This window comes from Lissotriton helveticus, chromosome 2_1, assembly GCF_964261635.1.
Source record: "Lissotriton helveticus chromosome 2_1, aLisHel1.1, whole genome shotgun sequence".
Taxonomy (NCBI): domain Eukaryota; kingdom Metazoa; phylum Chordata; class Amphibia; order Caudata; family Salamandridae; genus Lissotriton; species Lissotriton helveticus.
Window position 1 is genome coordinate 251205413 of NC_136059.1, and position 16810 is coordinate 251222222.

The window sequence follows — 16810 nt, forward strand, 5'->3', positions numbered from 1 at the left end:
TAAAGAGGTGCAATACGTTGAATCCAGCCACGTTATTGCCAATTTCAGTAGAGACAGATGATGTTGAACAGCATGATTGTTTTCTCAGGACAGAAGAAGAAACAAAAGGGAGAGTAGATCTAAAAGATACTCCTCTTGTGAAGTGTGATGGAACCTTATGGGTGGATGGTTCATGCTTCAAGCTTCCGAATGGTGATACGACTGCGGCATATGCTGTCACGACTTTGCATACGATTATTGAAACTGCACGTATTCCACATAATTCAGCTCAAGCAGCGGAGTTGATTGCACTTACGAGAGCATGTGTGTTGTCAAAAGGAATGAAAGTGACCATATACACTGACAGCCAGTATGCTTTTGGTGTGGCTCATAGTTTTGGACGATTGTGGAAAGAACGTGGGTTCCTGACTTTGCATGGAGCTACGATACAGCATGGTCAGTTGGTGAATGAGCTTCTTGAGTCACTGACCTTGCCGTTACAAGTTGCGATTGTGAAATGCAGTGCACACAAGAAGGTTACTGATGATGTTGGTCGTGGAAATGCATTTGCTGACGAAATCGCAAAAGAAACAGCAAAAGATGTGATGAATCGAATGTATGTTGCAGGCCCTGCAAGATGGGTTGGTGACGTTGGAATGTGTGAAGATACGATTGAAAGTGTGAAATCTATTCAAGCTGAAGCTACAGAGAAAGAGTTGAGCATGTGGAGAGAAAGTACGGGTAAATTGGATGCAAATGGTTGTTGGGTTGAATTGTCGGAACATCAACGATGGTTGTTACCCGATGCGTATGTGCTTGCAGTGGTGACAATGGCCCATGGAATGGCTCATATCAGTGTGAAAGGGATTTGTAAGTTGTTAGCTCCAGTATGGCAAAATGCTGGAATTTTTAAGTGTGCAGAGAATGTGGTCAAGAATTGCATGGTGTGTCTGAAATACAGTCCTGGTAAGGGAACCCCAACTCCAGCTGGTCATTTTGCGCCTCCAATGTATCCGTTCGAGGTTTTGCAGCTAGATTTCATCCACATGGAAAGGTGCAACAATTTGAAATACGTACTCGTTGTTGTTTGTGCCTTTTCCAGATGGGTAGAAGCATATCCCCTGAAAGACAACACTGCCTTGTCCACAGCTAAAGCCCTTGTCAAAGAATTCTTCCCTAGGTTTGGAATGCCGAGAATGGTCTGGAGTGATAATGGGAGTGAATTTGTGGGTCGAGTGATGAAAAAAGTATGTGAGGGGCTAGGTATCCAACAAAAATTCCACACTGCAAATCACCCCCAATCAGCTGGACTAGTAGAGTGCTATAATGGCACACTAAAACTGAAATTGGCCAAGATCCATGCGAGCTCTGGTCTTAAATGGCCTGACGCTCTGCCTTTAGCACTCCTTTCAACAAGAATGACTGTGCATTCGCGAGTGGGACTTAGTCCCTATGAAATTGTGTTCGGCCGCCCGGCCAACATATGGGGAGTGCCAAGGCCGACAAAATTCAGTGAAATTGAACACCCTCTACTGCTTGATTATTTGTATGAATTGACGGCTAAATTGCGTGTTTTACACCAACAGGTTCACGATACTCTGCCTCAGGTCTCTGAAGCTCCAGGACATCCTATCGATCCTGGATCATGGGTGCTGGTCAAGAACTTCCAGCGGACAAAGAATGACCAGCCCCGTTGGATCGGCCCCCACCTCGTCCTTCTCTCAACAAGATCAGCCGTTCGAGTGGAAGGGAAAAAGAACTGGATCCACGGCGTACACTGCAAGAGGGTCCCTTTGCCTCTACCGTACGACCGGTGGGTCCAGGAGGGGATCACTGACTCTGAGACTGAGACTGTGCCTCGTTTTCTGCCTTTTAGCGATGCACGTGTAAAAGGAACAATTTCTGAACGAGAAAGTGACAATCTTTTGCAAGAAGCTGTGCCACCGTCAATTCGATTGGACACTACCGAACCTGAACTCTTGTTCCAGAACCAGACAATACCTGGAAAAAGCCGTTATAATTTGAGGCCGAGAACTACGGACAAATAAAAAAATTATTTTTCTTTGCTATTTTTGAAAGTGCAGCTCTCTCATCTGAGAAACTTTCTTATTTTTGTTTTTCGAACCGCCATCCGGGTTCAGCTGTAGGGTCGTGGTTGCCCAAGTCTTTGGAGTGCAGCTGAAGACGTTAGGTCGACAGTTCTGGTTGGTCTAAGGGAGTTGCCCTGGACTGACAGAAGCATTCCTTAGCATAGAACACCCTACCACCGCGAGCAGCAATTAGAGAGGATGGAGTTTTTCGAGATGGAGAGACCTGCCAAACAGATGGACTTTAAAGCCAGAATGTGTATAATGATGACAAAGAAACGATTTTTGATATTATGTATTTTCATGTTGCTTAGTGTAATGACGTTTTTAATAGGATATGCTTTATTCTCTTTTCAAGTGACATTTGCACCCACTACACAGCCCATACCTCCTTCTACTATTTCCTTGCATACTTTTCACCCTCTGCCTGAACATGAGTCCGCTAGAAGATTAGAATTTGTCAATAATTCATTCGTTCAGCTTCTACACCAACACCAATTAGTAGTGAACACAACTAACTGTTGGGTGTGTGGTCTTATGCCTCATACTACTGATAAAGGTATCCCTTATCTGGTCCTGCCTTTCAGCCATAATGGTTCTGTGTGGGCATACAGAACGATGTTCATCTACGCACATGAAGTCAACCCCCTACGTTCTGTGAAAGATAATCCTAAGAATAGTGCTCTAGTTAAGGGTATAGTAGATATGATTAGGGAAGCTATTTCCTATGAGACTATCCCGAGAGATGAGACACTAGCATATATTGGATGGAACGTGACCAGATATGGAGTTACTCTGAGTGAGAACCAGCGAGCAAGGAGATCCTCCCCGATTTGTTTTGTACCCCATCAGGGTCACCTATGTCTGCAAGGTAATGGCAAGAATCCCAGAGCTCAGTTAGGGAAAAGTATCTGCACTGAAACATATGTTTTTGCGTCTCAGACTTCCCCTTCGTTCCTAGCAGCTAAGGGTACCTATTTCATCTGCCATGATAGAGCCTATACATGTTTGCCCCCTGACTTCACGGGCACATGTTTTGTTTCATTCCTGTTACCTCCCACCTACACGGCCGCGGCAGATTACCATAAGACAAGGATAGTTAGAAGTGTCATCAATAAAGAAGACACTGCAGAACAAGAATTTGGAGATTTCGTAAAGGGTTTTTCTGCCGTTTTGGGGGCCTAAGGTTAACAGCAGGAACATAAGGCAATTGACAAGGGTGGTTGAATCTACTGTAGTTGAAACCGCCAGTGCCCTTAGTAATTTGACTGCTGAGCTCCAGTCGGATCGCCTTATGACTCTTCAGAACAGGGTCGCATTAGACGTCATACTTGCAGACCGAGGTGGGGTATGTAAAGTCATCCAATCAAGTTGCTGCGTTTTCATTCCAGATAACGCTCCGACAGTCTACCAGGCCATTTCCAAACTGCATAAGATCTCTGAATCTATTCATGTGGATAAAAGAGATTGGTCATTGATGGGGTGGTTCTGGGAACTGATATCTGCCTGGGGATGGAAGATTCTGATAGTCATTGGGATGATCTTAGCCATTCTTTTCCTGTTCTGTCTGTGTGTACAGTGTGCTCCTGCAATATGTGGCCTCTGTGCTACATCGTGTGTAAGGAAACCTGTATCAAGAGACGAGCTAAGTAATAGGATGATGCTACAGCAACATCTCAATGACTTTATGAATATAGACCTGGACTCAGATTAGCGTGAGTATAGGTTATTGCCTATGTAAGGGCAAAAGGAGGGGCTGTGGTACTGAAAATTCTGGACCCCTGTTATAAACATCGTCGTATCATGACGATTTTGGTATCAGCAGACCGAGAATGATTAGAATACTATGCACAAGCATTTTTCGTCATATTCGAGTGACGAAAACACCCTGGAATCAGAGTTTCCGTCCTGAACCCTCGGCTTCCATTTTGTGAACGGCAGCCATTTTGTGATTGCCCTCACAAAGGCCAATGACTAAGGCCAAAAACGAGTCTGAAGGACACGTACACCTTTGCTGACTCCTCTGTGACCTGGGCAAGCTGACTCCACTGCCTGAAGCCAAACCTGTTCGGCCAGTTCCTTTCCCAGTGGCCGAACGAGATTAGAATCAAGGCACAACATATTATAAAACCCTTCATTGCATACAAACCCTGCCTAATCTTACACACACCTGTCTCTGTTTCTTACTTTATGACTTACTTTACGAGGAGGAGGTGCCCGTTTTTATTAGGGGTCCGCCGATATCTGATGGAAAATGTTGGGCCTTGCCGGATAATTTATTGTGGGCTGGACAAACTGAAAATAAGCTTGTCATCATGATTCTGCTTTTTCTTTGTAGTGAAAATATGTGAATGGTCAACTGTAAAATAAGGAATGTTTGCCTAAAGCATAATATTTTGTATAAAAAGGGAAGGCTGGCTTTGTAATTTTGAGCAGTCTCCTGGGAATATACACCGTGTAGTACTTCTAGGATATCTGTTACTGGCTGCAGCCAATAAATTCGATCTTTGACTTCACCAAGAAGACTCTGTGTTTCGGTAGTCTGAAACAGGAAGAACTCGAAGTCTTAGGGTGTGTTCCCTGGCACCGCTGGGTTCTGAAAAACCCAGTACTTCAACATCCAACACTGCAAACTCTGCTCTGCCTTACATCATTCAGACTTGGGTGCCCAGCATTTACCTGTGGCTGAACCCACCCAAGACAGAATTCCCGTTATCTGCCAAGAACAACAAACAAAAAAACAGTACAAACCTGGCTCAATGACAGGAACCTTGATGACTCTGAACCCCAGCTTTGACCAAATGCCAAGTCACTTGGATTCACCTGGGAGACCAACCTCATCCTCAAAGAACACATTGCCAAAAACAAAAACTGACTGGTAAGGAAATTTAAACCCTTTCTTCCAGACAGTGACTTCAGAACTGCCGTTGAATCCCTCATACTTATGGATCTAGATGGTGGTTAAGCCATGCTCCATGGCCTCCCAAACTCCACACTTACACCCCTTCAGGGCATCCTACATGCCACAGCATGTCTCATCTGTAGTGTCTTGTGATTTAGAGATGACGGGTCCTTTTTGGTTCCTGATGGACTCCAAAGAGCAGTGATAGAAGTGATTGGGTGTGGTTGATAGAATTCATGATGTATAATGTTCAGTTAACAGTTACACTCTGAGGAATAAAGACATGTGATACCAAGATCCGTGCGGGATATAATCATTTACCTATTCCAAGGCTGGGGAGGATGCTACATCATCCAGGGTCTGAAGAAATATAATCCCATCAGCTACATCCTGATGGAACCCACTGGCTTCTCTTGCTGACTTGCACCATCTTCAAAACCAGCTGCTTCATTTCAAAGCCATCACAACCAGCACCTCCTTTTTTTTGCAGAGAAGCTCGCCATCTCTTGTGATTTTTGGCACATCTGCAACTAGGACATCATCTGACTGCAGACTCGGAAGTGGTAAAAAGAAAATAAAGGCAGGGGGCCTATTCCACTAATGTACCTAGGATTTGGAACAATATCCCCGTATTCCTCAGGACCGCTCCAATGCTGCTCCAATTAAGGAAAGAGTTAAAGAAACACCTCTTTAAGAGCACCAAATCACAATGCATTAACTATCTACAACACAGTTGTCTTTTGACTAGGTTCTTGCTATAGAAATACCATATAAATACATTCACCGGATGACTCCTTTAAGCTCAGTTTCAATATCATTGTGCAGGATTATTTTCTTATTTAATTTTGAAATGTTCTTCCTCATTAACGTTTGAAGAATACATATTACTTTAATTTATCATAATCTTATATGAGGCTCCTCCTTTCCATTGGGGATTAATAAAATCACGAATAACTCTACTTGATTATGATATTAATGATGGTAAACTTCAAATAATGTTTTTGCTATGGACAGCTTCTAGCTGACTACAGAGCTGGATATTATATTACTGTTATTATCATTGACCTTTGTATAATGAGTTTCTACCAAGGTGTGGTCTAATTGGATGCAAGCCCATGAATGCATGGATGTCTGGGAAAGTGTGTGGTTGAATCACGCCTAGGTGGAATGTGTTTATTGTGCTTGAAAGAATTGGGCCCAGAGGCTGCAACAGATATATTTTAATAAAGCATTTTCCTAGACTTGGGTTGTAGATAAGTTTCTAATTTTTAGAAATAAAGTGTAAAAAACAAAAATCTGGTAAAATTGTCGTGTAACAAATGCTCATGTAAACTTGTGTCCGGTGGACTTACTTCATGCCTGATATAAACCTGAACCCAAAAGACCAATTACTGGATCTATTGCATTGTATTTTGCAAAATGTATTCCAGATCAGAGAGAATTTAATGTTGGTAATGTAAATGGTGAGGGAAAGAGTAATGTTTATTACTGTTAGCAGCAAATCTGCTCATGTAAATTTGTTCATATTTTTATTGATTGATTGTGAGCATGTGGTCACTTAATTTATTTAAACATTTACCATAGGAAATATCATGTTGCTATATTTGAATTTATCAAGACTAAAAACAGGAAAAGGAGTGGGGTATAAGGTGAGTACTAAAGCTCTTCCCCCACTATTCTTCAGTGGTCAACAAGTGTCAGCCCTGAATCTGTATTTAACGTGTACATATGCTTTCACCCGTCACTTAATCACCCTTCTTAACTTCCCTAAGTTCTACTTAGTGCGAAGGTAAGAGAAAGCAACAGGCATTCTCATGCGGTGGCATGGGGAAAGGAAAAAGAAGACATGGAAATGCAATCATATTACATTCATGATGCAAAGCGGTCCAAAAGTACCAATCGCCAGTTTGAATCATATCACCATCCCATGTGAGGTTACAGCACTGCAAACAGTGACAATCAGTTTCACTGAGTTCTCACCTAATATTCTTTCTAGTATTGTTCCTGGTGACAGTAGGACAAAACGCCTGGGTCTGCCCACCAGACCACATTGCAGTAGCCCTGACAATGGTGGAGTAGATTGGGAGCTGTCATTATGATGATGAAACTCATATTTCACTGGGGCAGGCTCATTGCTGTTGTTGGCAATGTCAAAACTGCCCATATGACCTTCTTAAAGGCACAGCCAGTAGGGGCTTCGTCACTGCAAAAAACAACTGCAGAATTCCTGTTTCTGCCTCATCTAAATCAGCGCTTCTGCAATCCGTCTATTGTCTGTAGTATTTGGGAGCTTTTCTATGACTAGATTCATTACCTACGAATGTTCTCTGCCTCATTCTAGGATCCTGTTGATAATACAATTATTCAACAAAAGACTTAAAATATATATAAAGGGATTATGTGAGATCCAGAGTGATGGGCCATTTAAATTAACCAAAATCCAAGACATGCTTTAAATTTGGATTACACCACCAGTGACCAGTGCTGGGTGATGAAAATAACAATAACACTAATGGCAGCATTGATATCACCAATACCCATACCACCACCATCACAGCTAAAACCACCATCCACCAAGGATACGACCAGCAACGCCCTCACCAATACCACCACCTCTACCTCTAATACTACCAATACTACCACTCCTGTACTTAATGTGAGCCAGTGTTTTGTAGTTGGAGCACACCAGCACTTAATTCTTGGAACCAGTCTTTATTTTTCCTCATAAGACTTTCACCCAGAGCAAGAGAGAAAAACATGCAAGGAGGAAAGTAGGAGGACAAGAAAAACTGTAACAAAGAGTGAAAGTAGGGATGAAAAACAACCTGAAAGAGTGAGATAAAGCAGAAGAGAGTGCCTTGGATGATGAAGGAGTCATGATGGAATAAAAACTATGCAACCTTGGTATTCGGCACCCTGACCTGCAATAGCACTTCTGAGCAAAACTTTGTACGCCGGCACATATTATAATACAAATTAAGCACTGATTGCCTCCAATACCATACCGCCACTGCCCTTCTAACATCATTTCAATACCTAAGTACCCCTGCCACCATTACCATCCCCACCACAAAACCACACCAAAAGTATCACTGCCACGAGTAACACACCACCTTCACCACTACTGGTCCCAGTCATTGGCAAAGCCAATAAGTCTAGCTTTAATGTGGATTTCTGCAAGCCACTATGCACATAGTACCTTTTAGCCCAAGAACGTAAGACTCATTATTTGAAACACGAACGTTAAGGTAGATCTCCGCTCATCATACACGCCTTTATTTCTCCACATATTTTCTGAGGCATGCATTAAACATTAAACCCACTGAATGCTCTATAAAGCAAAGCAAGGTCTCTGCTTTTACAGCCAGCAAGAGGGCCTCTATATTGACAGTGCTCCTTTATCTGAGTTTAGCCATTATGGGCAGGACTATGATTCCTGGAGAAGATAATCATAGTTTGAGATAAGAATCGGTCATAATTTTAATGCATTTATTGCAGTGAAAGCTCAGCGTGACCTTGTACATTGCAGGTACCTAGACTTGGGGAACGAGCAGGTACTGGAGGTGTGAAAAGCCCATGGTTGTCCTTCTTTCTGCGCTGCGACAAGAGGACCAATCTCCAAGAATCTCCAGCTGGGAAAAGACACACAACCGTGGGATCCAGGGTAGGGCTGGGAACCCAAAGCAGCCCTCGCAAATTTTGTTTGACCAGCCGCCTATGCTGTACATCTAGTGAGCCTGGCCACTACAAGGGGGTGTTTGGGGGAGCTCTCCCCTCAAGAAACTTCAGAAGAAATGGCAAAAATGGTGCATTCTACAATACATTTCTCATTATATATTCAATTACATTAGCTTTTAAAGCATTGTAAATGATAACCTTACAGTGCACCAGGACAAGACAAAATGATACCTCACTTGTGTTGGTGTCCAGTGCAGATTCAGCCTAAAAAAGTATGTAAAAAAATAAATATAGCACTTAGAGCTCGCTGTGCTATCCCCTCAATCTCTAATTTGTGGCCCTCCCCAGTCGCAGACACTTGGCCCACACACTCAAGTGAGGTATCATTTTACTTGAGAGACTGAGGGGAATGCTGGGTGGTAGCAAATTTGTGCCTGTGCAGTGATCCAAGACAGAAATGTGAGGAAAAGTAGATTTTTTAGCCAAATTTGAGGTTTACAGGGGATTCAGAGTGAGAAAATGTTGGAGGATCAATGCAAAGCACACCTCCCTGGACTTCCCCCAGGTTTCTAGTTTTCAGAACTGTCTGGATTTGGTGGGTTTCCCTAGATGGCCACCAAGCCCAAGTTCAAAAACGCAGGTGACCCCCTTGGAAAACCAGGTTGTTTCGTGATAGATCATTTTGATGTCTCCACAGTACGTTTTGGGCGCTTCCCTGGGTTCTTGGCCCACCCACACAAGTGAGGTATAATTTTTATCAGGATACCTGGGGGAACGCTGGGTAGTAGGACATTTGTGTTGGCCCAGTTATCCCACAACTTTCCCATACAGAAATGTGAGGAACATGTGATTTTCTAGCTAAATTTTAGGTTTGGAGGGGATTCTGGATAGGAAAAGGTTTGGGGATCCATGCAAGCAACACCTCCCTGGACTTACCTTGGTGTCTAGTTTTCAGGAATGTCTGGGTTTGGTAGGTTCCCCTAAATGACCACTGAACGCAGAACCAACAACGCAGGTGACCCCCTTGCAAAACAAGGTCATTTTGAGATAGATAATTTTGACGTTTCCACAATAAGTGTTGGTCCCATCTCTGTCACAAGTGAGGTACTATTTTTATCAGGAGACCTGGGGGAATGCTGGAAGATAAGGGCAAAGTAATGCAAGGAAAATGTGTGACTTTAGTCACATTTTGAGGTTTTCAGGGCATTGTGAGTAAGAAAACTTGTTGGGATACACAAGAGCAAGACATCACTGTATAATACCCTGGGTGTTTAGTTTATGAAAGTATCTAGAGTTGGTAGATTTTCCCTAGAGACAATGTACACCATGGCAGAGAAAGACAGAAAGGCAAATATTACTACACAACCATCTATACCTCAAGTATACACACATGCTGGTTGGATTTGGCACAAGGGTAAGCGATGGCTCAATATATAACATTTATTAATAAGAGATTTCACAAAAATTAAATGCAGTGTTAATAATTGAAAGGTCAAAAAACTGAACCAGTGACTCACAGCTCGTGAGCTGTAAAGCTGCGTCAAGGCCCCAACCTCTTTACAGGCCATTCACACACCTGTCGTGTGTTACACACAAGACCATTCACGCCACCAGCTACGGAACCAACACTTTACAATATTCACAAAAAGAGACAATGTACATTAAGTAGGAACAATCTGTGGCATTCAGTAGTAGATATTAGCTTCACAGGGGCCTACAATTGAATGCAAAACATTTGTTTCACCTTTGTCTTCAAAGAAGCAGAGAGCATGTCTGTTTAGAACTCATTTAACTGTACCCACTGACCACATGCCCTAACAGTGGATAATACTGATGGGAAAGAATAATCATAAACAGTTACGGTGGTCAATTTCCTGACAGATGATGGAATTCATGTTGAAATTGTAGGCCCGCATAGACTACGAAAAGACTGATTCCTCATGTTAGTTGGTGAAAGCTTCAAAGGGGTAAGTGGCTTTCCATCTGCCCTTCCTTTGCTGTTCTAAACATGTGAGAAAATTAATCTGTAGTGGCCCTGTTGTTCCTTTTGAAAAAAAAAAAACTTTGAAAATGTGAACATTTTTTGAAATGTTTCCAATTTTATTTTTAAATTTTGTTTTGATTGACTCAGGAATGCTGAACAAACCATCTGCACAATTTAGATCGATGGCTTGACTTCCTGCTGTAGGCCTGGCCAGGCTCATTGACTGGGCACCAAACTGTCACTGAGAACAGAAAAGACATTAATTATGAACCATAAGAGCAAGGGATACCGTCTGGTGTTGCCTAGTGTAATTTATTGACACTATGGAGCAGAATAATGAATTCCCACAGTGTAGTCACGTTTAAGGTGCTAAACTACCTTCATCACATATGAGAAAAGGAAAATGTGTGCCAAAACTAAGCAAAGAGGGATAAAAAGATGTCCTTACCTTTTAATTTTTAGCCTACACAATCACCTTGTTTTGACTGAAGAGGCCATTCTTATTCACACCTCAAAACAGTCCTGCACAAGCCACCTGCCTGCTCTGTGCTACCAAGGGAATGCACACACTTTTCAACTGATTGGAGGATTAATATTGTTACATTTGTTAGTAAGTATAATTTCTAGCCATACCACCCTCCCAGGAAAAGTGCACACCTCACTTCTCTCTCCACTGCTCTCTGGAATGTCCTGGGTTGGGCCAGCAGACGCTACTGAGATGCATTTGGAGTTGATTGGATAGGTTAATGCTTGGTGTGATTAAAGGTCAGAAGAGACGTGTCCGCGGCCATGTCTCATTTTCACTCACAAAGTGTTCCTGGAGAATGCCTGTGCTACAAGTCCCTCGCTCAGTACAGGATCTACAACCCAAGAAATGAAAGCAAGTATGCAATCTAGGAACTTTCTAGGTGCTTGTATTATTATCGCCTAACAATGGCAGCAAACTTCTCGTTTCTAAAATGCACAAGCATTGGCACTTCTGGACCAGCCTGCACCTTCATCTGGAAGGCGGATTCCCTCCTTGATGCTAGATGCATTTCCTCTGCTTGTGATCGGAGCTCTGGGAAGGCTATTCCTTCCTCTGACTTGAATCTCTGCTTCCAGACCAGGGGAGCCAGAGTTTGTTCCCAATGCATATCTAGACATTCATCTGCTGGAACCCTGCCTGCTGAGAACTTGCTTCTGGAAGTCAGAATGCTGAGAAAGTGTTCAGGTCTTGGAACTAGAGTGGGCTGCACTATCTGTCCTAGGGTTGGTAGAACGAGACCTGGAGAAGATCCATTTCCAAGCCAATAGTGAGGCCGTAGAAAGCCTGTAGATAAACTCTCCCACACCAGTCCCTTTGCTCTCACGTTGAAGAGGAAGGGCCCAGCGCCTAGAATGCATCCAGCTAAACCGATACCAGTCAGAAGCATAAAAATCGGAATCACAAGGGGAGCTTGAAAGCACTAAAAGCATTGAGCTATGTAGGGACCGCATTTTAACACTGCATGCTCCACAAACTGAGTGAGGGTGCCAGCTTTTCAACACATTACACACATGGGGCCAGATGACCGTTTTTTGCAGTCGAAGAGGGGCATTTTGACCTTTTGCGACTGCAAAAAACAGTAGCACATGGTACCAAACCTATTTTGCAAGTCGCTAATGTAATAGCGACTCGCAAAATAGGGTTAGCGACACACTATTAGGAAGGGGTGCTCCAAGGGCGTTCCTTCTAAATAACGACTCTGAACCCTATGTGAGAATGTTTTGCGACTGCATTTGCAGTCGCAATTTAATGCAATTTGCTAGTTGCAGACATCAATGGTCGTACATCTGGCCCATGGACCCTCTTATAAGTAAAGTCCCTCTATGAAAAATGCAGATGTCAGGCATTGTGTAGACCTTGCAGAACACCTAAGCCTAGACTTTGATTCATTAGTTAGCAAATATGGCATATCCATGTGGTTGATTCTAGAAAAAAAACTACTTGACAGAGAGCAATTCGTATATAAACATTATTTAGTTTAGATTCTGTTACCAGTGAATGAGCAAACGGAAAAAAACAGTTTTCCCGCACTATAAATATTTTATTTACAAATACATTATATAACACTTCGAGTACTACATGTCCTAAAGCAATATTCTATGTCCATACAGTTAACAGTCGGTGGAGTCTCCATTTTACGTGCAGAACTTCATGAGGTCTTCTGAAATGAAAGACCCCCACCAATGGATTCATGGCTTTGAGTTCACAAGGTCAACATTTCCCATTAAGGGCTTCCATCCATGTCTTTTCCTGTGATCCGTGAATCAATGCCAAAGAAACAGATAGAAAGCCTCAGTTTCAGGAGCCGCTGGAATGTACAGAAACAAGACTACCAGCAAAAACAAGCAAAAACACCAGATGGTTCCACAAAAGGGAATGTAAAAGGCGCAGAACTGTCGCCCATTTACGCAGTTCAGGTAACCTGTCCGTAGGTGTTTTTTACACCTTTCCGTTGACTGTATAACCCTTTCTGTATCATGTAGATAGTAAATTGTGTACATATTGGTTCTAGTAAATAAGTAGGCTAGATTTTCACTGGTTATTGCTAAACCCATTTGGGACCATAGGTAATGACTTCACTCCCAAGATCCAAGTGTCTGTTTTTACAAGTAGTCTCTTTTCTATTGTGTCTGTGTTTACAAGTTTGTTGCTTGTTCACAAATCGTAAGGTTCTAAGGAGATACACTTGGAGTTAATAAGAATGGATTGTAGCAACACATTTCCTGTTGAAAAATCCTGTTATCTTTGCATTGATTACGGATTTAGTAAAAAATACAATCAGATTTCTGAAGGTTCCTCGTGGATGTCAGGTAGATTGATGCAGGTCATCAATGAGATGTAGAGCAGAGCTTCTCTGGAGAGCTTCAGTTTAGGGACCGCATCTTCTCCTCCGCGAGGGATCTTTGGGTCTGGAATGTAAAAGATGGTGGCTGGACCACTGAACTCGGCTGTTAAAACTCCATCACAGCTATTGTGATCCACGCTAATTGTGCTTTCTCTTGTATGGTGATAGCTGGCTGTTTTGCTCATCTTCTGAAATCTAGAAAAATAAGAAATTGACTTTGTAAGATTTCGCTGGTTTGAGGGAAAATGTTAAATTTTTGCTATAAATAGGAGGGGAATATTTGCTGGGAAATATAAACCTGTTACCTCTTATGTTTAATTCTCTCCTGAACAGTCTGTCCTGTTCAGCCCCTTGAGACCCTCATGGGTGAGTAGTCGCGCTTTACAAGAAACCTGATTTATTGAGTGAGGGTTTATAATGGAAAAGCACCCTGAGTTATAATTGTTATAAATCTAATTTGTGCTCAATAACATGCGTTATTTACCTGCTCTCACAATTATGGGTCTAAGCTGTGGGAGAGTGAGCGAGAGCTACACCGAACTACTTAAAACTTCTTTTGGACACAGCGTTCTGGAATTGCCCCTCTGAACAGTGATGGGTCTACGATAAGCTGAAGTCTGAAGTCTGAATGATGAGGAAGATATTATAAAGGGTGCATCTCATTTATGACTCAGACATAACCGTGCTCTCCATAGGAGCAGAGAGCTGGCAGCTACACAATTCTTCCTAATGATACAGTATTGATAATTATTCCTCGCAAAGGAGGCATTACAATTGATTGATCCTAGGTACATTTTTATGATTGTTGTAGCTTTCCATGACTAGTCAAATGTGTAAACATTTCTGCATTTGAAATGGTGACAGCTGTCCATCCTCACATGTGTAAACTGAGCGTGAATGTAAATGTAGCTCTAGCCTTTTTGCCTTTGCTTGTCCTAGAGGAAAGTATTTTTTATATAGTGAAGTCCGCTCCTGATTCTGTCCATCAGTAATGCGTAGGACCTTACCCTCACAATTTTTGTTTTTATGGAGATGAATTGAACATAGGAGCACTAAAACATTTAGAAAATAAGCAAAAGCTGTTATCCTCCCTTGTTATTTTACACTATTCACTGTTAAAAAGTTTACTTTACTCATAGAACAACCATGGTCTATATTTTTCTTTGTCAAATGTGGGAAATTTTAACTGTTTATGACATTCATAACAAAAACTGTGATCTCTCAGCCTGCTAAGAAACGATTATTCAATTGTCCGTGGGACATACTAACCTCTCTTGCCTTTTTGAATATCGTTGCATGGTTGTTTAGCAACTATATTTAAAAAAAAAGGATTGGTAATTTTTCCTTGCGAAAATTGTACAAAAATGTATAGAATGTATATTTACAATGTACTCCTTTGTTGTGGAGATCATGTGCGACAGGTTAACTTTGCATTTTACTTCTATACATCAGAGGCCATGGTGAATGCCATTTAAAATGATATATTATTAGAAATAAAATGATAGTTGTAAATGCTGCTTGAACATAGTACAATGTAAGTAACATATATTAATACCTTAGGGGTATTTATTAAAGCAATCATTCCCTTTGTACCTGAAAGTGGAGAGGGTGTGTAAGAAAGCTCTCCCCTATAACCAAACATGGATATCCTAATATTTAAGAGATTGAGGCTGCATGAAACGTCCTGGACTATTCATCAGCTTAGTTAGTCTATCTTCAACCGCAGTTAAAATACTATATGAAAGTTTAATACACCTTTAACATTTGCAAAAGAAAGTATTTGGACTTTCGCATATTTCAGAAATTGAAAATAGGAATCCCCCTATGTCTGTCTCTTCGATCTCTCATTCTAGAGAATAATATTTAATATTGGGGATTTTCATCACATGATAACAATCTCACATTACCATAACCAACAAATAAAATATATTTTTCATAACGTAGAGTGTGCCTTTGGGATGAGATGCTACCAAATATAGCAACACTTCCACACCACAACTCTACCGACAATAGCAAAACTTCACAAAATGAAAAGTTAGGTGCAACTTTCTTAGGGTGATTATCTTTGCAGATAATATGACATCATGTGTAACATGAATGACATCAGTGATGACATCATTTTCATAATAAGAACATAGGCATCCGAGTATGAAGCATAACTTAAATTGCTAGGCATGCTGTGTCCACCCTTACTTTTGAAACACTGCACCAGCGATTGTGTTTGTTGTTTATTAGAATATATATGTGCCATATCTGTGGCATGATGGGAAATGAAAATAGGATGAGCTGACCTTGAGATTGCCACTAAGGCATAGATCTCAGCCACCCTCCCAAACCCGATCAGTTATCATGACAATGAGCTAAGACTTGCTTTTAAGGTGTAAAGTAAAAGTAAAGTCCACATTTGTAAGGCGCTGGGGGCCGTCGGGAAGATTAAGCGAGCCCAGAGTCACATGGTGCTGGGCTAACCTGCCGCCGGAGCCGGGGATCGAACCGCGGTCCCCAGATTCGAGCGTCAGTCGCCCTGGCCGCTGCGCCACACCTCTCCCACTGATGGACTCATCAAACTGGGAGGGACTGCAAAGCAGGATCCCATAAAGGGGATGGCTGGGGGGAGGGGCAGGGTGCTAGAGCGGGTGGAGAAGTGGATCTGTGAGGCACTCACATTTCTGCATCCCAGGCAGGCGGGTAGGAATGTGTTACTTTCTTGAAAGTAGGTGTAAATAGCATAATGCTTAGTCACATTTGTTGCAAAACGCTTGAATTGAATAAACTTAACTTGTGTTCCCAGCCTTGGAATTTTTGACTTTATTCAGTAAATGTAAATAAACAGGCTTTTTGAAACATTTCACAACAGCACAAATAAGATATGATTTACTTTGTTTTATGTCGTGGTTTAACTTCCTTATTTGTCAGGATGACGTCACTGAAGCAAACAGAATTGCAAAATATTTATTCTCACTCCTTCCTTGTCCATGATTCACCTTTTGTGTTTACAATGTCTGTGTAGTAACGTACTCTGAGGTCCAGTTTGATTTCTTATTTTCTTCTTCTTCGTAACATCTTCACCAGTAACCCCCAGCATCATCTGAACTTCAACAGCTTATTTAGGAACCTTCACAGTCCCCCATTCTATTTTGACCTCAGAGCCAACCAGCTACTTCTTAATGTAACATCACCACAGTCTGCCATTGGTTATTCTTGTCTATCCTACACAGTTAGATATATATTTCATTTTTTATGCTGGATCTCGGTGTACACATGATTTGTAGAAGAGTTTATGCAACACTTGCACAACAGAGTATTA

The 16810-nt window shown here is 41.9% G+C and overlaps 1 protein-coding gene across 1 annotated transcript in view; it reads right to left on the bottom strand.

Annotated features, from left to right (window-relative positions):
• Window positions 1-12678: 12678 nt before the first annotated feature.
• Window positions 12679-16810, bottom strand: part of LOC144819301 (uncharacterized) — a 64608-nt gene continuing 60476 nt past the window's right edge. Inside the window, exon 4 of the mRNA XM_078677256.1 lies at window positions 12679-13698. Within this exon, the coding sequence (XP_078533382.1) occupies window positions 13437-13698 (262 nt within the window). The 3' untranslated portion in view covers window positions 12679-13436. The remainder of the gene's footprint in view (window positions 13699-16810) is intronic.